Source organism: Rhinopithecus roxellana, chromosome 13 (genome assembly GCF_007565055.1).
Source record: "Rhinopithecus roxellana isolate Shanxi Qingling chromosome 13, ASM756505v1, whole genome shotgun sequence".
NCBI classification, from domain to species: domain Eukaryota; kingdom Metazoa; phylum Chordata; class Mammalia; order Primates; family Cercopithecidae; genus Rhinopithecus; species Rhinopithecus roxellana.
The window spans coordinates 75040229-75062838 of record NC_044561.1 but is presented as its reverse complement, the minus strand read 5'-3'; the positions used below and the strand labels follow the sequence as shown (position 1 = coordinate 75062838).

The 22610-nt window shown below is 56.7% G+C and overlaps 1 protein-coding gene across 1 annotated transcript; it reads left to right on the top strand.

The window, feature by feature from the left end:
• The first annotated feature begins 1284 nt into the window (after nt 1-1284).
• Nucleotides 1285-22447, top strand: NPEPL1 (aminopeptidase like 1). Its single transcript, XM_030914043.1, has 12 exons — nt 1285-1716; nt 2396-2581; nt 3083-3253; nt 8000-8089; nt 8504-8585; nt 10335-10477; nt 16109-16186; nt 19099-19199; nt 20024-20147; nt 20518-20694; nt 21162-21272; nt 21770-22447. Exons 1-12 carry the CDS (start codon nt 1567-1569, stop codon nt 21926-21928), a joined length of 1572 nt encoding a protein of 523 aa, XP_030769903.1. The 5' UTR covers nt 1285-1566; the 3' UTR covers nt 21929-22447.
• Nucleotides 22448-22610: the final 163 nt, after the last annotated feature.

Here is a 22610-nt window from a genome sequence, read left to right as displayed (position 1 = left end):
GAGGGTTTCAAAGGAATTCCTTTCAGTCATTCAACAGCTTTTTTTTTTTTTTTTTTTTTTTTGGAATGCCTGCTCTGTGCCAGGCACTGGAGGAAAAAAACAAAAAAACAGAAAACAGGCAAAAAGACCTGCCTTCAGGATGCTGATGCTCTAGTCTATGTGGTGTTTCCGAGGGCCTGCCCTGGGGCCAGGGACCACAGCTCAGAGCTGAGCAGGGAGACCTGGAGTCCACGGACAAGGAAGGTGAAAGCATGGCTTGTGGCTGGGCTATAAGTTAGGGAGCTAGGGGGCCAGCTGGGAGGTCAGTGGTGGAAAACCTCCCACACCACGCCAGGGAGTTGACACTGCTTTTTTTTTTTTTTTTTTTTTTTTCCATTTTTAGGCTGGTAATGAAGAAGAAACCCAAAATAAGAGGAGTGGCTTATGGAACTACATGGAGGAAACAGAGAAAGGTACCAACCAAAGGCCCTTGAGCAATCAGGATCTTGGGTAACAGATTTTTGCTTTTAAATGACTCCTGCGTGGAGCTTCCCCAATGCATCATCATTCCCTGACCCTTGCATCTGACCCTGTGGGTGGGACCCTCTGCCTCCACCATCCACTCACCACTCACCCCTGGCTCCTCCACCACCCGGCTCCTGCCCCACACCCTCTGATGGCCTTTCCTCCCCTGCAAGGCGACTGAGGTGACTCAGGTCACCCTGCTCCTTCCTCGTCTCATCTCTTCCCTTCTTTCCTGCTTAGACTGTGCCAGATGACCCTTCTTGCAAAGGGGTGGGCGGGAAGGCCCCCCACGCGGCCAGGCAGTGCCTGGATTTGTAACTGGCCATCCCAGCAGCAGTGCCCTGGATGGAAAGCCACGTCCCTGTCACACTCTCACATCCAGGGCAGTGCCTGGCAGAGCGGGGTCTGATAAACGCCAGGGAACCTCCGATTAAGTAAGGAGGAAGTGACGGTCCACGCTGTGCCCACCATGCCAGGCAGTGGGACAAAAGGACCTGACTCAAGTCCAAGAGTCACTGGGCCCCTCCGGCCTGATGGGTGGCCAGGGTGCGGGGTCCCCGGGGATCAAAAGCGGCTGCTCTGGGACCTTGGGGGACCTGTTTGGGGCCGGCCTGAGGCCTGATCGGGCCGGAACTGCGTAGGGTGGGCTTGGGCCTACGTCTGCCCAGGCCCCACTGGAGGCCGGGCCTGTCCGGGAGGCGCTGCCTGGCGGGCCACGTCGCCTCGCGTGTTGGGCAGGGCTGCCCGGCCTGCTGGGCCGAGGGGCGGTGCCGCTGGAGGCCGGGCGCGAGCGCCCTGCTCGGCGGGGCCTGCTCGGGGCCGACTTTGGGCCTGCCCGCCCGGGCCTGCCCGCACCCTCCCGCCCGGCCTGGCCGGCGCCCCCTCGCGCCCCGGGCGGGCCCTGCACGTCTCGCGAGCAGCCCGGAGCGGCGGGGGAGGCGGGGCCCGCGGGCTGCCGGGCAGGGCCGGGGCGGCGCCGATCCCGGGCCGGAGCGGGGCGAACGGGGCCGAGCGGCGGGCCGGGCCAGGCCGGGCAGGGCCGGGGCGCGGGTCGGCGGGAAGATGGCGAACGTGGGGCTGCAGTTCCAGGCGAGCGCGGGGGACTCGGACCCGCAGAGCCGGCCCCTGCTGCTGCTCGGGCAGCTGCACCACCTGCACCGCGTGCCCTGGAGCCACGTCCGCGGGAAGCTGCAGCCCCGGGTCACCGAGGAGGTGAGCGGGCCGCCGGCCGCCATGCGCCCCGCGCCGCGGAAGCCCAGGCCCGGGCGGCCCGCGGAGGCCCCGCCTCGCCCGCCGCACCCCCGCCGCCGCCGGGCCGGGCCCAACGAGGCTGGGCCGCCTCCCTGACGGGCTCAGCCGCCAGGCCAGTCCTCGCCCGCGGAGGCCCAGCCCTAGGCCCCGTCGCCGGTGCGGCGCGGTGGTCCTCCTGTCAGCCCAGCCCTGCGCCCCCCGAGGCCGCGACACCTGCGGACTGGGCGGGGAGACGCGGCCGCTTCCAGGGCCGCGCGTCGGCCCTGCCTGGCCACAGGCCCTGGCTTCCAGAAGTTCCCATGGCAGTGTCCCCAGCTGCCTTTACTTGGGGACATCTGGCCCTGCCCCCTCTCTGGTGGAAGCCGCCTAAGCCCTATCCGAGTGTTGGAAGCAAAGCAGCCCCCAGCCTGGCCCTTCCAGTCTTGGTGGCTTCATCCCACCAGGGGTATGCGAGCCAGCCTAGAGACAGTTAGCTCTGCAGAGAGGCGACACATCTCCCTAAGGATGGGACAAACGGTGGCGGGGAGCAGCGCAGTGCCCTTCCAGGACTGCAGGCGTGGTCGTGGCCGCAGGGCAGGGCCTCCTGGCACGTGGGCCGCTGTTTGAAGCCTCCGTCTCTTGTCTCTCCCTTCTGATCTAGCTCTGGCAGGCTGCCCTGAGCACGCTCAACCCCAACCCCACGGACAGCTGTCCCCTCTACCTGAACTACGCCACTGTGGCTGCCCTGCCCTGCAGGGTGAGCCGGCACAACAGCCCCTCAGCCGCCCACTTCATCACGCGGCTGGTGCGGACCTGCCTGCCGCCCGGAGCACATCGCTGCATTGTGGTGAGTGCTTCGAGAGGAGGCAGCCGCGGTGCTCCTAATCGGGCGGCGGTGAACTCGGGCCTGGGGAGCTCACAGCCCTGCACAGACTGCAGCGCATGCCGCCGGAGGGCTGTGGACATTATAATCCCTGCCCTGTAGACGGGGAAACAGGTCCAGAGAGACGCGGGGATTTGCCCCAGATTAATTTTGGTGGCAAATCAGAGACTCAAGCCTGGATTTCCTGAGGCCCACCTAGTGTCTGTCCCTCTGTCCCTCATTTTCCTGGCTGGTCAGGCTGTTGACATCTGGTGGCCAATGTGTTATTTCTCTTGGAGCATGACCAATGGTGGTTCCATGGTTCCTGGGGTGACCTGAGGGATGGGGTGGCGGCTGCTGTGGGACATCTCTGTCTAGATGTCATCTGCAAAGGAACTGATGTTCCGGAGGCGTTCAAAGAGCAGCTCCCTGCACTTCCTGGTGGCGGCCCTTGCACCCCTTATCCCGTCTCCTCCTGTGCGGCAGATGGTCTGCGAGCAGCCGGAGGTGTTTGCTTCCGCCTGTGCCCTGGCCCGGGCCTTCCCGCTGTTCACCCACCGCTCAGGTGCTTCTCGGCGCTTGGAGAAGAAGACGGTCACCGTGGAGTTTTTCCTGGTAGGACAAGACAACGGGCCGGTGGAGGTGTCCACATTGCAGGTGGGTGTCTGGAAGGGCAGACCCTGCCCCTGGGCCCAGGCAAGATCGGGGAGGTGGGAGGGAGGTCGGGAGAGGGAAAAGCTTGTTGCGGGGGCAGGAGCGGGGCTGGCTGCTTTGGTTCCTGGAAAGCTGCAGAGGCTTTTCCAAACCCAGGCCTCCTCCCTCTGCCTCAGCGTGATCTGTGACTTCAGGATTCTGTTGTATACAAGCAGTGTTTGTTGAGCACGTAATCAGTGCCAGGAACGTCCATGCTGTTTTCCAAATAATGCTGCCCGCTTGTGTGAGCTGTGTGTGTATGTGTGATGTATGCAGGTGTGTGTTGCTGTGTGTGTATGTATGTGCATGTGTTGTATGTGTGGGGTGTGTGTGCATGTGTGGTGTGTGTTGCTGTTTGTGTTTGAGTGCTGGTGTGTGCATGAGTGGTGTGTGTGTAGTGTTATGTGTGGTGTGTGTTGCTGTGTGGGTATGAATGCTGTTGTGTGCATGAGTGGCATGTGTGGTGTGTGTTGCTGTGTGTCTTTGAGTACTTGTGTTTGCATTAGTGGTGTGTGTGGTGTGTGTTGCTGTGTGTCTTTGAGTACTTGTGTTTGCATTAGTGGTGTGTGTGGTGTGTGTTGCTGTGTGTATATATGAGTGCTGGTGTGTGCATGAGTGATGTGTGTGGTGTGTATGTTGCTATGTTTGAGTGCTGGTGTGTGCATGAGTGGTGTGTGTTGCTGTGTGTGTATAAATGCTGATGTGTGCATGAGTGGTGTGCGTGTGGTGTATGTGGTGTGTATGTTGCTATGTTTGAGTACTGGTGTGTGCATGTGTGGCATGTGTTGCTGTGTGTGTATGAGTGCTGGTGTGTGCATGAGTGGTGTGTGGTGTGTCTATGGTATGTGTTACTGTGTGAGTGCTGGTGTGTGCATGAGTGATGTGTGTGTGGTGTGTGTGTGGCCTGTGTTGTGTGTGTGTGAGTAGTGGTGTGTGCATGAGTGGCGTGTGTTGCTGTGTATGAGTGCTGGTGTGTATGGGGCGTGTGTTGCTGTGTGTGTGAGTGCTGGTGTGTGCATGAGTGGTGTGTGTGGTGTGTGTGCATGTGTGTTGCTGCACCCTTTACAGGGAGTACTTCTACATGTGTTATTTCACTCGATGCTGAGAATGATCTTTTTGAGGCTGCAAGGCCGGAAGTGATTTCCCAGCTCCAGATCCTTGGATGGGCGTGACATCAGGCTCCCTTCCTCACGGCAGCGGTCCCAGCCTCTGCGCCTGCCACCTCCAGTCCCCGAGCCCACAGCGCCACCCAGGTTGTCTTTTCTCATGTGTCAGAGCTCATTCTTCACTTCTGGCTCTGGAAGGCTGTCACCTTCACCCTAGGCGGCGAGCTCTCCCACAACGGCGCTTGGGCCACACCTCATTTCTTTTTTTTATTTTTTATTTTTTATTTAATTTTTTTTTTAGAGACGGAGTCTCGCTTTGTCGCCCAAACTGGAGTGCAGTGGCCGGATCTCGGCTCACTGCAAGCTCCGCCTTTTGGGTTTATGCCATTCTCCTGCCTCAGCCTCCGAGTAGCTGGGACTACAGGCGCCTGCCACCTCGCCCGGCTAGTTTTTTGTATTTTTTAGTAGAGACGGGGTTTCACCGTGTTAGCCAGGATGGTCTTGATCTCCTGACCTTGTGATCCGCCCGTCTCGGCCTCCCAAAGTGCTGGGATTACAGGCTTGAGCCACCGCGCCCGGCCTTCATTTCTTTTACTGTGTCCTCTCTGAGGCCTGCAACCACTGCCCCTCAACCCCAATTTTTCCATCTTCACCAGCATGAGATAGCTCCCCTTTTTTTCCTTCATCTCTGAATTTTTTAAAAAGTCTAACTGGTTTGCCTTTCTTAATCCTCTTTTTCCTCTTAACCCATGGAAACATAGTTTTTGCCCCCATCCTGACATTGTTTTCTAAGGACTGCTGGATGGGGCATTGCCATCCCTCCTTGAAATGCATCTGCCCCATCCAGAGGTCTCCCTCTCTCCTGCTGCTCCCCAGACTGTCGCCACCTCTCGGCATCCTCTTCATGGCCTTTCCAGTGTTCTGACCTGCTCAGTCCTCTCAGGGTCAGACACCAGCATCTGCTTCTTCTGTCTTTAGGAATTTCCTTCTGAGTTCCAGGCCTGCTATCCAGGTGGGCAGGGGTGCCCACAGAGCCCGGTTGGGGGCTCAAGCATCACCCTTATTTCCAAGGATAGCAGGGCACCCTGACCTCTGTTGCCCTCGGTCCCTTCCCCTTCTGTGGACTTCCTGCTGTCTCTTAGACTGGCCACACCCACTCCTGCTCATGCTCCTGCGTGGGGGTCCTTTCCTGTCCAGCCCAGCATGGTCTCCATCTGGCCTCTGCCCACATTCCCTCCCCAGGGAGGCCTGGCCCTCTTGGCTAACACCACCCTCGCATTTGTCAGCTAAACTATTACTATAAGACATGTCACATCTTTGTTGATCTCCTGTGCTCCCCCACTAAGTTGGGAGTCCCCAGAGGGCAGGGACCTGGTCTTGTGCACAATGATCCCAGCACGCGACCCCACACATGACAAAGGCCCAATAAACATCTGGTGATGGAAGCAGTGGGGCAGTGAGTCCCCATGGCCCCCAACCCCATTGGTCCCAGCTAGCCAGTGTGTCCTGTTTCTTGTCTTTGCTCTGCCCAGTGCCATGCCTTGAGGTGCTCTCCTGGGCTGTGGCAGCAGTCTCCTGGTCACCCTGCCACAGATGGCCTCCTTCCAGCTCCTGCTTCGCTCACCTTCCAAAGGTGCATCTGAGTGTGTGCAAGGTGGCATCTTGTGAGTGCTGTCAGCTGTCACACCCTACACTCAAGGCAGGAGTGTGCACACAGCACATGCTGGTATACTCTACAGTCCTGTGAGATACGTCCTGTTGTCCCCAGGTTAGGGCTGAGCAAACTGCTTGCTGACATTGAGTGACTCACCGGGACCATGCCAGCAAAGGGCAGAGCCAGGTGTTCAGCTCCAGCTGCCACCACTCAGCCCTCTTGGGTCCTGAGCACACCAGCATCTGACACTCATGTGGCCTGTACTCAGCTTCTCCCTTTTCTTCCCTGCGGGAACCTTCCAGTCCCCACCCAGGACCCTGTCCCTTCTGCGTCCTGTGGCCTCATCCTCTTCTGTAGCAGAGACTGGGACTGTGCATTGTGAGTCTCTGCTGAGCTTGACTCCCTTGGACGTCTCTGAATTATCAGAGTCTTGCATGGTGCTTGGCACACGTGGACAGAATGCGTGGCCCTCCCCTTGTGGGAAGAGACACCCCTCCCCAGGGCAGCATGGCTGTGTGTTGGTGGAGGGACCCACAGCCCTGCCCTGCCTCCCGCAGACGTGCTCTTGCGTCAGAGCCCCGAGCTTGCCGTGGCCTGGGGTCTTCCAGGTGACACTTGGCCTCCTTGGAGGCCAGTCACACAGCATTGACGCACTTCTCAGACAGTCCTTGTCTGGTCCCCACATGCCCTCACAGACAAAACCCGCTGACAGGCGGCAGGGACGGCACAGGCACATTCATATCGGAGCTGTCAAGTTCCAGGTCTCTACCTTTGAGGCTTTGGGGTTTAATTACCTCGGCAGGGCGGGGGAGGTGGCCGGGCTGCGGTATCGACCCGGCGCTTGCTGCTCTGACATTATGAGACTAGAGGCAGGGATGATAAACTCGATGCTGTCCTGCACCCCCGCAAAACGGCGCTGCTTTTCTCTTAATAATTGTCTTTCTGGTGAGCGAGGGAGGCCACGCAAGCAGCCAGCTGTCTGAAGCTTCTGTGCCTGGGGGTGCACGGTAGGGGACAGGGTGGGGCAAGGATGCCCACAGATTCAGCTGAGAGTGAGGCTCCCAGAGCAGACGTGAGACACATGAGAAGGCAAAGAATGGCCCAAGCCAGGGCTGAAGGACACATTTCTGGGACCCACGTGACGTGTGCTTTGGTGCACATGCCCCTCTCTGCCCTGCCTTCGAGTGTGGGCTCTGAAGTCCTGCCAGGCAAGCAGGGCCCATGTTTTCAGCTCCTGGGTGGACACGTCAGTTCCATGAGGCGAGACCTCCCTCTGTGTCCCTCCCCTTCATGCCCAGAACCATGCTGTGTCAAGTGACAGCACTAGGGCAGCCAGACCCCCATCTGTCTTGCAGGGTTCATGAGGGACTTGCGTGGGACTCATGAGGAAAGCAGTGGCCCAGAGGGAGGGCGTCCGGGAGGGCCAGCGGGTTCAAGCGCTCAGGGTGTAGAGTGCTTCCGCTTGGTGGGGAGGATCTGGAAAAGCTGCTGGTGGATATGGCCTATGAGAAGTGCCTCGAAGGATGACTGGGGATCTTGGTGGGAGGGAAAGGGTTATGGGATCTGCAGAGGTGAGGGGTGGGAAGCTCAGGGCATACTCGGGCCACCTACCTTCAGCTGTAGCTAGGATGAAGGGAGAAACAGGACACAGGGCTTGGAAAGGATCCAGATACGGAAGGGCAGGACCCCAGGCTGGAGACTCCTATATACTTGTGGAGGCACAAGGTGGTGGCTGTGCTGAAGGTTCTTTCTACAGGTGGCCTGGGTTGCTGGGGGTGAGGCAGGCAGCGAGAGCCATGCTCTCTCTCTCCTCTCCCCTTGCTGCCCTGTCAATGGCCTTGTGGGTGGCATTTGCCTCTGATGCCTTTGTGTTCCTGGGGGATGGACAAGTGGAGAACATCTGCCTCCCACCTGGTCCCAGGACCCCAGTGATGGCCTTTTTTTTCCTAGTGCTTAACAAATGCCACAGACGGCGTGCGGCTAGCAGCCCGCATCGTGGACACACCCTGCAATGAGATGAACACCGACACCTTCCTCGAGGTTTGTGGGTCATCATGCCGGGGGCGGGACCAGGCTGCGGTGGGTGTCATAGACCCCCAGGAGAGCCAGAGGAAACCAGGGGCTGTCCCCACCCTGATGTGGCCTCAGGGCTGCCCTCGATGGAGTGCTGCTGTCCGCCCAGCTCTAGGAAGCCTCAGGAAAGTGTGTGTGGGGAGGACAGAGCCTCCTCTTCAAGGCCCCTTGGCAGGACTGCAGCCAGAGCTGCAGGAAATGAGAGAGTGTGGAGGGTGAGCCCCCTCTCCTGGGTTTCATCACACGCGAAGCTGGCTCCCAAGCCCAGCTCCCCGACTCCACACAGGCAGCAGTTCATCCCTGGCCCCAGCCTCGGCCTCTCCTGTTTCCAGCCATCTTCATGTGTCGTTGTGTTGTTGTTTTTTCCATGAACACGTCCAGGAGATTAACAAAGTTGGAAAGGAGCTGGGGATCATCCCAACCATCATCCGGGATGAAGAACTGAAGACGAGAGGATTTGGAGGTGGGTGGGGGCTGCATCCCTGCAGGTCTTGGCCTCAGGCAGTGACCAGGAGCACTTGGGTGACAGGGGGGTCGGCAGGCCACATGGCACATTGTCCCAAACTTCATCCTGCTTGTGACCTGAAAGGAATCAGCCTGTGTCCAAGCCCAGTGCCAGACCCTGGGAAGCAGCCATCCCTGGGGGAGAAGTGGGGGCAATCCAAATTCTGATGTGGATTCTGGAAGCTGCTAGATCCAAGTCCTTCCCTGCCTGCAGCCTCTCCAGCGTCCTCGCGTGCTGCACACCCTTACTCTTGGGACTGGCTCAGCAGGGCCTTTCTGTTCCTTGAATACACAAGTTCACATCATGGCAGGCAGGGCCTGTGTGTGGATGGCTCTCCCCATCTGGAATACTTTCCCCCAAGATATATTTTTGGTGGAGGTCATCTCAACCAATGCATCTCAGTTCAGATGCCCCTTCCTCAGAGAGGCCTTCCACAAGTCCCCAGACCCACCTTTCCCCATTGCCCAGGAGCCAGAGGGGCAGATAAGTATGACTCAGCTGCCCCATGGTGCTTGTAGACTGGCGAGGGGAAGGTGGCTGTCTCTGTTACGTAGGCTACAAAACAAATTACTCAGAAGATAGCAGCTGAAAGCAACAACACTTATCCCCTCACCATGCTGTGGGTTGGGGAATCCTCCCCTGGTGCAGGGTCTCTGCCTGCTGTTGTCAGGTTGGTGGCTGGGGCTGCAGTCATCTGAAGGCTTGCCTGGGGCCTGCGATGTGCTTCCAGGCAGGCTCACAACAGGCTGCAGGTCTTAGGGCCTCACAGGCCATTAGCTGGAGACAGCAGTTCCTCGCGGTATAAGCTGCCCTCCGAACGAGGTCTCTTGAGTGAGAGATAGGGATGAAAAGTGAGCAAACAAGATGGAAACTCCCATCTTTTTCTGTAACCTAATCCCAGGAGTGGTATCTCATCACTTCTACCTTTTTCTTTTGGTTAGAGGTGGGACATTAGGACCTGCCCACATGAGGGGGAGGGACTACACAAGGACATGAATACCCAGACATGGGGGTCACAGGGGCCATCCTGGTGGGGTCTACCTAGACAGAAGCCATTTACAAGTGGAGGGAGAGGCCACTTGTGTCAGGAAAAGCTCCACAGAGGAGGTGGCATTTGCTGTGGATCTTACAGGATGAGTTGGAGTTTGTTGGGCGGCCATGATTAGCTCTCACCATTGTTGCTATGATTATTTGACTCAATTATTGCAGGACTTTGAGCCATAGACTGCACACACACGGGCCACAGCTTTCTTGATAAGATGTGTCATGTAAACCAAAGAGGCAGTGGTGCGGAGACTGTGGGAGCGACTGTGAAAGGGCGGTGCAGTCCCTGAGTGCTCAAAGGATTCAGGAAGTGGGGACGAGCATGGGCTGGGGCAGCCTTGAGGCATTATCCAAAAGTCATTTCATTCTGCAATCCTGTTCTTTTCTTTCTGGAAAGGATACAATATTTTTTCCCTCAGTGGGTTTTCTTGCCTAACAATACATTGCATAGAATTTGTTTGCAGTCTCAGGCATTGGAGGTAATTTGCATTCCTCAATCCCACACTGGCCAGGAGCAGGAGAAGGGGCAGGGAGCCCCAGGCTCAGGCAGGCGGCTTTCCAGGAGAAACACCAGCGGCCAGAGTGGGGGTGTCCAGGGACCTCTGGGAGTTCCCCACTCAGCTCAGCCCGAGCCTAACCCACTTCTCCCCACGCTTTCCATAGGAATCTATGGGGTCGGCAAAGCTGCTCTGCATCCCCCAGCCCTGGCTGTCCTCAGCCACACCCCAGACGGAGCCACGCAGACCATCGCCTGGGTGGGCAAAGGCATCGTCTATGACACTGGGGGCCTCAGCATCAAAGGGAAGGTGAGGTGCAGGGCCAGCTCTCCAGAGGGCTCTGGGGGTGGGGAGGGGCCCAGTTTGGCTCCAGCCAGCCCTCTCAGAGGTGTCATGGGGTGGGGGACAGCAAAGTTTCTGGGAGTTCTGGGTTGGGGTGGGTTCAGGGAGAGCCCACAGGGCCGGTTCCCATGCTGAGGCGACAACTTCACGTGGCCCCCTGGGTTCCACGCCCACCCTTCAGAAGGGTCTGGAAACAAAAGTCTGGCCAGGGCCCGAGAGCAGCCCCGGAAATGACCGAAGGAACGGCACGCAGGGCCAGGGAGGCAGGGCTTGCAGTTGCGGGGCGTTGTCCGAGGGAGGGAAGGGCGAGGGGACGCCTCTGTCTCTGAGTCTGCCATGGTCCCCACTGAGAAAACGCTCAGGGTGGCCACACAAGACCCTCTGAAGGCACGTGACCCCCAAGAGCGAGGGGAATCTGGATGCAGCACAGAAGCGAGTCACCCAGGAGCATCCCTGTGAGGTGTCCCTAGACGCCCGTCCCGTGGTGTGGCTTTCTGTCCTGCCATCCCAGGAGGACAGGTGCTTGTGGAGCCCCGGTCGTGGCCTAGTCGGCCTGCCGCAGCAAGACCTTCCCTCCTCCGCACCATCTCCATCCATTCATCCCACACACTGTGTGAACACACCGTGTGAGCAGCTGTGCTCGGTCTTGGGCTGGGAAGGACGGGGAGGGAGGAGACTGGGAAGTGTGTGCCTCAGGAGGTCTGGAAGGAGCAGGGAGTACATCTGGAACAGACACTGCAAACTAGCAGCCCGCAAGGCTCACAGAGGCCTGGCGTTTTTAAAATTTGAATTAGCTACCCATATTTGAAACCAGGAAGGACTCTCATCGAAGCCTGGATTTCCGGCCTTTTGTGAATTCAGGTCTGCCAGTGCTGGCATTCTCTTCCCACCTGGCAGCATTCCCCTGCAGCCAGCGGGCCTGCCCCTGGTGTTGCCCATTCTCCAGTTTGGTTCGTGGCAGGCCCCACCACTTGCTGCTGCCTTGCTGACACTGAGCCCTGGTGTCAGCTGCTGTTCAGGGTGGCGCTGGTGCAGCTCGCTGTGCTCTGCTTTCCAGCATGCCTAGTTTATTTCATACCTGGAATGGATGAGTAGTTCCCATCCCTCCTCTAAACCACAAAACTGTTTAGAACAAGGCAGGAAATTAATCATAAAAAGGTTTTTTCTTTAAAAAAAAAAAAAAACATTTTCTATTATTAAGTTCCATACCTATTATCGTGCCAGTAAAAAAAAATTAAAAAGAAAATAAATATTGTACTACAAAGACAACAGAAATGGATTAACACTTAAGTAGCATTCATGTATTTTTTTTTTAATAGAAAAAAACATGCCTCCCTATGGGTTTCTTGGAGTAATAGATGGTGGAATGAATGTTTCTGGCTTTGGGTCTTAGCATCTACACATTTGACAATGATTTCATTTAAATTGATCTTCTTTACTAATGTGTGTTCAGTAGGTGGAGGAATCAGCTTTGTCAGCTATCTTCATTCACAGTTGGTCCAAGAATACTCTCTGTTAATTTTGATTTTGAAGAGCTCCAATCACGTGAGGCAGCAGATACACAGATACTTAGGAAAAGTCTTTAATACGGTATCATTTGGCAGAGATTCCTAAAAATCCCATTTCACAGTAAATTCCAGCAATCACAACACCCACCATGTGTTCAGTTCTTCAGGGTGGAATCTTGTGGCTTTCAGATGTCTGTGGAACAAAAACATTTTGGACACAGTAACTCCAAGTGTTCACATGGAATGAGGGAACTGAAGGAACTCAGGTTCCGCGTCTTCGTTTTGACCATCCCGTGCTCTTGGGTTTTATTTTGGGTCCTCTGTTTCGACACCAGGAGGTAGGAAATCATGGGCCCTGGAGGCCCCGACTGTGCCCAGAGCCAGGCCACAGGATCTGACTGTCAGAGCAATTCTCAGAAGGAATGTGGGTAGTAGACTCCGCGAGTGTCAGGGCCAGTTGTGTGTCAGGTCACTGTTAACATCCATGTAATGTTACTTTCAGGATAAGTAACAAAGATAGGAGAATTTGAAGCTTTTATTTGTAAGATTAAAATGCAACTGTAGCCACAGCAATTTTTTAAACTTCAACCAACAACAGATTTTTGGAGGAGGAATATGTTATCGCTGACACTGTTCAGAGATACCAGCACATGGTGGTAATAAGCAAACTGACTTTTAGTTGGTTTATTATGATTCCTAAATTCGCCACAGATAGTGCACCCCTTACTGCCTGCACCTGGTACTGGCTGCCCCCACCCTCGCACCCTCAATACCTGCGGTCAGTCACCCTGGAAGCCGCTACATTCTGGCTGGTAGAGTTGTGGACCCTCTTCTCTGTGGATCAGATGCTTGTTTTTGATGTCGGTTTGTTGTGGACCAGTGTGAGAAGATGAGCTTCCTGGGAATTCATTTGTTTGCTTGTGGCGCTAACTCTAGTCACTTAGGGAAAATACTGCACCTGCCTTCATCTCATGAGGCTGTGGCTGCACCTGTGCAGTAAGTCAGCTCCTGGCTTCGAAATTAACACAAAGGGAAAACCTGACCACATAGGCCTTTCCTAGAGGCCACAGCCGCACAGCCTCCGGGGAAGCTGTGGTCTGAGGGTGGCTGGTAGAACTGCCAGAGAGTAGGGCATTTTCCATGGCTGCAGATCACCTTCTGAAAATGAGACTATAGCCCCTGCCTATTCCCAGGGTCCAACTGGTCTGCAGACACCATAATACAAGGAAGAGCTGGGTGTTTTGGCACCAGTGAAACAATACCTGGTTTTTTATTTTAAACCAGCACATCTTCGCCGCTGCACTTGGAACTGTTCTACGTGGATTTGGGATCAACCAGCAGGCCTTTCCTGAGCTGTTACTATGTGGAGTGGGCACTGAGGCTCCAGCCATTGAAGGAGAGACCCCAATCCTGACCTGAAGGCACTCACAATCTCATCCCAAGGGCCTGGTGTGAAACGTGAACGCAGCAGGCATTCTCCCCAGTGGCTGCGTCTAGAGCAAATGGTGGAGAAATGGTCACTCCTCAAAAAGCAAGCTGGGTGGAGCCAGCTCAGCTCCCAGTTTTGCAAGAAAAATCACAGCTCCCTTTTCAAAGATTTCAAGGGCAGATCAAGATCAGCCTGGACTAGCAGGCCTCAAATGCATTACTGGAGACCCCTTTACTCTCTTAACAAGTACCAACCCCAAAGAGGCTTTGTGTATAAGAATGTTGTCTATTGATATTTACTTTACTGGAAATTAAAAGTGAGAAATTTATAACATGTATAATTCATTAAAAATAGCATATAAATCCATTGCATGTTATCATAAATGATATAATTTTATGAAGATAAGCATTTTCCAAAATGAAAAGATAATTTACTGAGAGAGTAGCGTTGTTGTACATTTTCACAAATCCTGTCAGTGACTTAATAGAAGACAGCTAGGGACCTGGCATCTGCTTCCGATTTAGTCTGTGGAAACGTGTTGTTTCAGTTCAACTTTATCAAGAAAATCTGGCCTCTCACATTCTATAGTTGAAACAGGGAAAAGGATTTTAGTACCTTTTTCAGCTCACTCTGAACATTCTTTGCTATTACACCAAAACTCAACAAGTGGTAGCTTCTTAAAGGCTGGTTATAACATGGAATCTAGAGCCTCACGAGTAGACTTTGGCGCTCCGTGGCAGTTCAATCCACTGTCGGTCTCACTTTGAACATGTGGTTTTTGTAATACGCATGTTCACTTGAATAATATTGGTTCAAGAGTTCTGCAGAAATCCAAATTTTTGACACATTACGTTATATAGTATCAAAAAATCACTTAATATCACCATCCATCTCATCAGAAAAGTCAGGTTGAGTATGAGGAAGTTGTCATGGTGACAGGAGAAAGTTTTTCAAAATTCTGATTTTTGCTTTAAAGCTCAAATGTATACCACTGGCAATAAATAATGTCAGCTGTTTCTGGAAGTAAGAGGCTGAGTTTGTTCCTTTTCTGGGAAATATCTGCCAGATACCTAAATCCAATTAAGTGCCATTTGTCTGTCAGTTTTTCTTTCAAGTAAAAATGGTGTCGTGGCCAAAGTGGCTCATGGAGCTCAGAACTGCCCCCAGCAATCACAGCTGAGCTTCTGCTCTGAGCGACCACCGCCCATCAGCAAGAGCAGGAGTGCATTAGGAGTCACACAGAATATGGAAAATGTATTGTACCCAAGGGTTGAGAGTTTTAAAAATTAATTTTACTGCTTCAGCAAGGAAATTCTAACGTGAAATTGGCATTGGTTCATTTTCCCAGAGGGCATGGAAACGAATACAGGGGCTCCCCGACCTCTTTGGGACTGTGGCCTAATACTCCAGCGCAGGGGCTGTGTCAGCCCAGTGAGAAAGGCAGAGACCATCTTAAATCACGGCGAAAATGGTTTCTTCTATAAAAACAGAAACAATGTATGAGGGCTGGTGAAACTTTGCACAATCAGTTGAGCTGTATTTGCAAGCCCGGTCCTGGCTCTGCCTGCAGTTGGGAAGGAGCTGGCAGCTGTGATGGGGGAGACATGGTGTACAGTGAGCAGCCGTTTCCAGGCATTTCTGTGTGACCCATTTTGCACATGGTTTGATTCCAGATCGGAGGCCCTGTTTTTCCATTTAAACAATCCTGTACTTTCTCGCAGATTAGCTAGGAAGAGATGACTTATTTTCAGTAGAAAGGTGGTCCCTTCTTCTGGCGGTAGACCTGGCAGTGACATGAGGGAGCGACAAGTGTCCTCGCTGCTGGTGGTGTCAGTGGGGGTGGATGGGTGTCAGTGGGGGTGGATGGGTGTCAGTGGGGGTGGATGTGACTGATTTTGGCGAACATCAACCCTCACCATCGTTCAAAGTTGTGATGAAGGGCAGAGAATGCTGAGCCTAAGTCTCGTTAGGTGGTAAAGGCCTCTAAATGCCAGGGAGAGGAAGCTAGGCCTTGTTCTGGGGGTGACAGGTGGCCAGGGCAGGTTTGCATTGCGGCAGCAGCCCCTCAGGCTTCCTCCCCACCATAAGCACAAAAGGAATCTGCAATGAGTGCAGGAAGCAAGCAAGCCCACCCAGGTCCCCGAGGTGCTGGCCAGGGACCTCAAGCAAGCCCCAGAGGCTCCCTGGACCTCAGCTTCCTTCTCACACTGTGCAGAGGAGTGGAGAGAGAGGGTCCCTGCAGACAGACCCCCAGGTGGTGTGGCAGCCCAGGACTGAGGTCAGGGTGCCCGGCCTTAAAGCACGGGGTCTCTGTGGCTATGTCAGAGCCCGGCCACGGTGAATTCTGCAACTCCGGGCATCTCCTCGGGTTCCCCTTCCATGCAGTTACTGTTTGATAGCCCCAAAGTTCTGTCAAAACAAAAGGGAGCCCCACCATCTATAGCAAAGACTCCCTGTTGCTTCTGGAGAACACCCCGCTTGGCCAATAGGAGGTTCATTGAATTCTGTGGATGCCCAGGAGGCCTGGTGTGGGGGCTGCCCAGGCCTGGGAGCCGGGGAAGGGGGCGCCTAGCGTGGGGCTGGGTGGGGGTGGGGGGCTGCTGCTGCCAGGCCTCGACCTCACGGCTCACCTTTGTCCGGGTCTCTTTGTACCACCTGCAGACAACCATGCCAGGGATGAAGCGAGACTGCGGGGGTGCCGCGGCCGTCCTGGGGGCCTTCAGAGCTGCAATCAAGCAGGTGAGTGGGGCCCTGCCCACCCTCTGCAGGGGTGTCCTGGGTGTGCCCCATGGGTGCTCCGCTCTCCCTTGTCTGCCCCGCCACAGGCACCACCATGTTCCTACCCGAGTCTCCCCGTGGGTGCCTGTCCCCACTCTGCCCTCAGGCTCCTCTTGGGCCCCCAGAGCTTCCTGCCTTCGTCAGGGCTGCTCTGGGAGGCCCCGAGGACAAGGTCCAGCCATGTTCTCTGCTCAGGGCCTGCCTTGGCTCCAGAGCCCCATGAGCGGTTGGCTCAGTGAGGAATCCTGACCTAGACCCGCGTGGCATGTGGCAGGCAGAAGCTCATGGCAGGGGCGTGTATTGTTCTATGTACCTTTCCCACAACCCTTCTTTGCAGCAGAGCTGCCTCTGGTGACTGGTCTTGCCAAGTCACCACCCCTGAACCTGGCCGGGCCCCCTTCCTCTCTTGCCTGAGTGACCTTCCCATGGAGCCCAGATGTCCCTGGGGTCATGAAAAGTGCTTATTAAACAAATGAAGCGGCCAACTCATGCTTGTAATCCCAGTACTTTGGGAGGCAGAGGCAGGAGGATGACTTGAAGGCCAGAAATTCAAGACTACCCATAGTAACCTTGCGAGACCCCGTTTCTACAAAAAAAAATTTAAAAACTAGCCAGGCGTGGTGGCACACACCTGTAGTCTCAGCTACTTGGGAGGCTGAGGTGGGGGAGGATTGATTGAGCCTGGGAGGTTGAGGCTGCAGTGAGCTAAGATCCCACTGCTGCACTGCAGCCTGGGAGACAGAGCAAGACCCTGTCTAAAGAAACAGGCCAATGGAGAGTGTGCACGGACTCATCAGCCACGGTTTTACCTCCCTACCCTAGCGGTCAAAGATGGACGGGTACGCCAGGAGCGCGGTGGCCCTGGGCTCTGGGGGTGTCAGCGACCCTCCAACCCTGGCACCAAAAAAAGCAAGCCCCTGCCCCACTTACCTACCCCAAACCCTTGGCTGCCCTGGGGGACCAGGCCCAAGCCCCGGCGTGGCACTGGAGAGCCTTCCCACGCTGTCCCTAAAGCACTCACTGTGCAGCCCATCTTTGGCCACCCTCTTCTGTTAGACCAGCAAGTCCTGACTGTACCAGGGAACACCCAGGGAGTGTGTGAACATTGACAGCTCCAGGGCTCACCTCCAGCTCTGCTGAGTCCTGGATTTTTTCCGTCGCCCCTGGTGATTGGAGACCCCCCCAGACTGGCTGTGAGGGCCGCGAGGGCAGGGCCGTGCCTGTGCTGTCTCTGTGTCACATCATCTAGCCGTGGAGACCTCAGCACTGTTTGCACCGGGGCTGCAGCTCGCTCGTCCTCTAAGCCAGCACTTCTCAAGTGGGGTCCCCATGTTGTTAGTAATGTGGGTTCTCAGCTCTGCCCCAGACCTGCTGGATCAGAAATTAGGGGCAGGGCCCAGCCTTCAGTGGGTAGCAGCCCTTCCTGGGAGGCGGAAAGCATCCATTTGCGAATCCCTCCTCCTTCTCCTCATGTCCCACGTGCCTGCCCAGGAGGTGCTGCCTCTACTTGCTCTGGGAAACCTGTCTTCCCTGGCAGGCCACAGATCCAGAACCCTGCTTTCTGGGAGGACTTCAGGGCTCCCCTCCTTTGTTGGTGGAGCTCATCTCTGTGGTGTCTGTGGCTTGGAGCCCCATGGCTTCATCCTGTGACCTCAGGGTCATGCTGTCATTTATTCATTTGTTCCCAAACACCCCCACTGCCCCCTGGAATGACTGCAGGAGGTCTCAGCACAGGGACAAGCTGTGCTCACTGTACACACAGATGGAATGTCAGTGCTGGGGTATCTGGGGAGGAGCTCTGACAGGAGGAGGCTGAGGGTCCTGAAGCCCCTGCCCCATGTCCCTGACACAAGTTGGGCTGCGAGAGTGGGAGCCGGGGACTCAGAGCCCTTGTGGAGCTGACAGGTGGCCCCTAGATCATCACCCTGAGGCTGGTGGAGTTCTTTCCCCTGTGCTGCGTGGGGGTGCGGGGCCATCTGTGAGGCTCAAGGACTGAGCAGGGGCCCAGGGAGGCCTCAGGGACTCACAGCTGCCGCCTGCCCAGCACCACTGCTGCAGCACCTGCCACTGGCCACTCTTTGCACTGCTGGCTGCCCCTGCCCACCGTCCCAAGCGTTTGCCTTTGGTGAGGGCTCTGCGCCCGTGGTGGAAGAGTCGGCTGTTCCAAGAGGTGGATCCTGTAGAACTGTGTGTGAGCACCGTCGAGGCCTGCTCCGTGCTAGGAGGATGTATCCTGGTTAAAGATTCGGCTCCGGGAGCAGAGGAAGGGCAGGGACAGGGGTCTGAGAGCGCCACTCCGTTTGACATTGCCGCCCGGGCATGGCCCGCTTAGGGTCGGGAGGCACCCTTAGAGCCTGTGCAGGGTAGGAACCGCTACCACCTGCTGGCCATACGTTTCTCAGCGAACAAATGACTTTCATTTTGGCATCAGAAAACTATAGCTTCACACCTAAACTTCCACGAGGCTGAGCTCTTCCTGCCCGTGTGTGTGTGTGTGTGTGTGTGTGTGTGTGTGTGTATTGAGGGGACGCAGCTGCTGGCCACCTTCCGTTGGCACAGGTTGGTGAGGCTTCATGACTGCCCAGCCCATGCAGCCCAAGAGTCCCACAGCCCAGCCCGTGCCCAGGCTCATCCACTGTGGTGGGTGGGCTCTGCCAGGGGAGGCTAGGAGACCCCAGCGGTGAACCTTGGTCTTGGGATCTGCCAGGACTGTGCCCAGGATGGCAGGGAGGGCGAGCTCTGGTCCCTGCAACTTGGAGCCATCTGTCTGTCTCTCTTCTGCTGTCTGTGAGTCTGAGAACCCCCAACTCGTCCTCCCCTCCTCCCCAAACCTATGACCTACAACTGGAGCCTCTGCCCACTTCTCCCTCCAGGGTTTCAAAGACAACCTTCACGCTGTGTTCTGCTTGGCTGAGAACTCGGTGGGACCCAACGCGACAAGGCCAGATGACATCCACCTGTTGTACTCAGGGAAGTACGTCTGACCCTCCCGCTCCTTCCTGCCCACTGTTGGAACTCATGACCCCTCCCCGGCCTGCAATGCCACTTCACTCCAGGCACACTGGGAGGGCGCCCCGCAGCAGGCTCCTTGCTTCCCGGAGTGCTGGGGAGCTTTGGTAGCAGGGCCACCTCACATTGAGGGGCCCATGACGCCTGGATGAGGTGCTAGGCTGCCTTGCAGTGCCTGGCCCAGGAGCTCATGGTCTACCCTGCATTACCAGGACAGGCCTTTCCAAAATTTAGGCCTGAATTATTTGGGTGTGTGAAGCTCTGACCCCCAGATTTCCTGCTCAGGGGCACCCCCTGTGTTTCCCCCTTGAGATTAACTCTGGAAAGTCAAAGCTGAGCTGGCCGCTGAGGAGCAAGTGGCTCTAGAATTCAGAAGAGAAGAGCCGTCCCCAACCCCATGAGCTGGTGCCTGAGTGGGCGCCTCCCCGCATCTCCTGCTCTTCCTCCTCATCTGCTGGGTGCCAGGCATAGTGTGCTGAAGGCCAGCCCAGCTGGTTCATGCCACCCACTTTACAGATGAAGAAACTGAGGCATGGGGGAGCCAAATGGCTGGTCCCTGGCTCTCGACTCAAGAGCAACAGGGCAGGGATGTCATGGAAGCCCTTTGCTCCAGGCACTGCATTGCTGTAGGGACTGGGGCCATCCCAGCCTCCCCAGTGGGGGAATGTGTCGGGGTTCGGGAGCCACAGGGATGGGCAGCTCCAAATGGGGTCTTCCCAGTTCCAAAGGGGCTCACGCCAATGTCCCAGGGAATGCCGTCCCTGAGCGGGGATCTCTGCTATGCCCCAGGACGGTGGAAATCAACAACACGGACGCCGAGGGCAGGCTGGTGCTGGCAGATGGCGTGTCCTATGCTTGCAAGGACCTGGGGGCTGACATCATCCTGGACATGGCCACCCTGACGGGGGCTCAGGTGAGTGCTGCCTGGATCTGCCCCTCAGCTGTGGCACCAGGGAACCCCACCCCTCTCTTGACCTTGAGGTGGGGAAGGCAGCGGGTGGGGGGCTACCGTCAGGAAGTTTTCAGAACTGGGCACGAGGAGGGAGGAGGAGCTGCCTGTTGAGCTTGGTGTGGGCAGCGCCGAGGCCCAGGCTGGACGCAGAGCCGGGAACCAGCTTCTCTGTGCTTCATGGCCACAGTCCTTTCTGCCTGTGGTTTTTTCTTTTCTTCTCAACCATCTCTCTTCTGGCTCCCTTATTTCTCTGTCTGCCTCTCGATCCCTCTTTTGGGTGTTTCTCTCCTGCCGTCCCGTCCCCATGCTTCCCGGGTTCCTGCCCACCCAGGGCATCGCCACAGGGAAGCACCACGCCGCGGTGCTCACCAACAGCGCTGAGTGGGAGGCCGCCTGCGTGAAGGCGGGCAGGAAGTGCGGGGACCTGGTGCACCCGCTGGTCTACTGCCCCGAACTGCACTTCAGCGAGTTCACCTCGGCCGTGGCTGACATGAAGAACTCGGTAGCGGTAGGTTTAGAACCTGGAGCCTAGAGCCTGCCACTTGGGTGGAGCCGGGCAGGCAGAGCCCTGCCTTCAGGGTGCTGGTGCACCCAGGGAGCTAGAGGCCCCCAGAAGCAGCCACAGAGCAGATGAGGGCCTGAGAGGCAGGTGTCAGGGCACAGGAGCCATCCCAGACAGCATGGGCTACTCACTGGCTTCCCTGCCACACAGCCAGGGGTTTCTCCCCCAGTCTTGGGTCTGACTCAGTTGCCCCGTCAGGCCCTTGCTGGCTTCCCCGTTGGCCTATGGTGGGGGCAGACTCCTTGGCTCATGGTCAAGGCCCTCCCAGCCCAGCTTCAGCTGCCTCCCCACACTGACTCCCTCCCAGCCACCCCGGGCTCCTTGCAGATGGCAACAGTGAGAGATGATGGGGCAGGGTGGAGAGGGCCTGGCCAGAGCAACCCACAGGCACTGTGTCCTCCTGGCCTCCCTAGGACCGAGACAACAGTCCCAGCTCCTGTGCTGGCCTCTTCATTGCCTCCCACATCGGCTTTGACTGGCCCGGAGTCTGGGTCCACCTGGACATCGCTGCACCGGTGCATGCCGTGAGTGTCCCCACTCTCTACCAGCCTGGGCTGCTCCTGCCCCCTTGTCCAAACAGAGTCCCCCTCTGGCTCTGGAGCTGCTGGCCGAGCTCATCAGAAACTGCTGTGTCCGTGACCCAGCTTCCAGTCTGCTGTTCTGCCCAGGTCTCATCCTCCCTGGGAACAGAGTGGCTGCTGTGTGTGACCCTTCCCCAGCCAGCCTGTCCTCCACAGGGGGCCCTGGGCCTCCTGTATCACCCATCCCCACCCTGAGGAGCTACCGGGGTTGAGGCAGAGCACACAGGGCCTTGCCTACCGCCTGTATCTGGCCTGCTGGCCGTCAGTGTGTCCAGCCAGCAGCATGGAAGGCCCTGGGCTCCAGCTGGTGCTCAGGATCTCCTTCCTGAGAAGGGGACTGTGGGGCACGTGGAGGGGACCCAGGAGGTGAGGGGTCCCCAGGAGCGCCTCCCGTGCTGCAGCCCCACGCCCAGAGTCTCTGTCCTGCCCTTTGCTTGCAGGGTGAGCGAGCCACGGGCTTTGGTGTGGCCCTCCTGCTGGCGCTCTTCGGCCGTGCCTCTGAGGACCCTCTGCTGAACCTGGTGTCCCCGCTGGGCTGCGAGGTGGATGTCGAGGAGGGGGACGTGGGGAGGGACTCCAAGAGACGCAGGCTTGTGTGAGCCTCCTGCTTCGGCCCTGACAAACGGGGATCTTTTACCTCACTTTGCACTGATTAATTTTAAGCAATTGAAAGATTACCCTTCAGATGGGTTTTGGTTTTTCTTTCTGGTCGTCACCATAGTGGTGGAAACAGCTGAAGTTTTAGGAGACAGCTTAGGGTTTGGTGCAGGCCACGGTGAGGGGACCAGCAAGCGCTGGGGCTTGTTTCTGTTAGTGACATACGGGACTGAGACAGCTTCTGTAAATTGCTACCCTTGGGGCCTTCTGCACCCCGGGGTGAGGCCTCCTGCCTGCCTGGTGCCCTGTCCCAGCCCCAGGTCCTGTGCAGGGCACGCGCGTGGCTGACAGCCAGGCTCTTACTCCAGCCGGGGCTGCCAGGGCATCCAGCCAGCCCAGCCCTGTGAAAGATGGAACTGACTTGCTGCAGGGGACCCGATTTTATAGGGCAAGAGAAGTCACACTCTGGCCTCTCAGAATTCACTTGAGGTTCAATTAAATACGGTCACACCACCCCTTCACCTGGCCTCCTTCTTCCCTCCACCCTCCATTTTTGAAACGGGTCCTGGAGCACGTCTGGGGACTGAAGTGCAGGGCTGCCTCCTGCTTCTCCCAGACCAGCTCTGGCTTTGAGCCCCAGCTGGTCAACCCAGTGTTGATGACAGGAGCCCGGTGAGGAGGACA

Coding starts and splice junctions, on each gene's coding strand:
- NPEPL1 (XM_030914043.1), top strand. CDS start 1,567: ATGGCGAACGTGGGGCTGCAGTTCCAGGCGAGCGCGGGGGACTCGGAC. Junction 1,717..2,395: donor AGCCCCGGGTCACCGAGGAG/GTGAGCGGGCCG, acceptor CTTCTGATCTAG/CTCTGGCAGGCTGCCCTGAG. Junction 3,254..7,999: donor TGGAGGTGTCCACATTGCAG/GTGGGTGTCTGG, acceptor TTTTTTTCCTAG/TGCTTAACAAATGCCACAGA.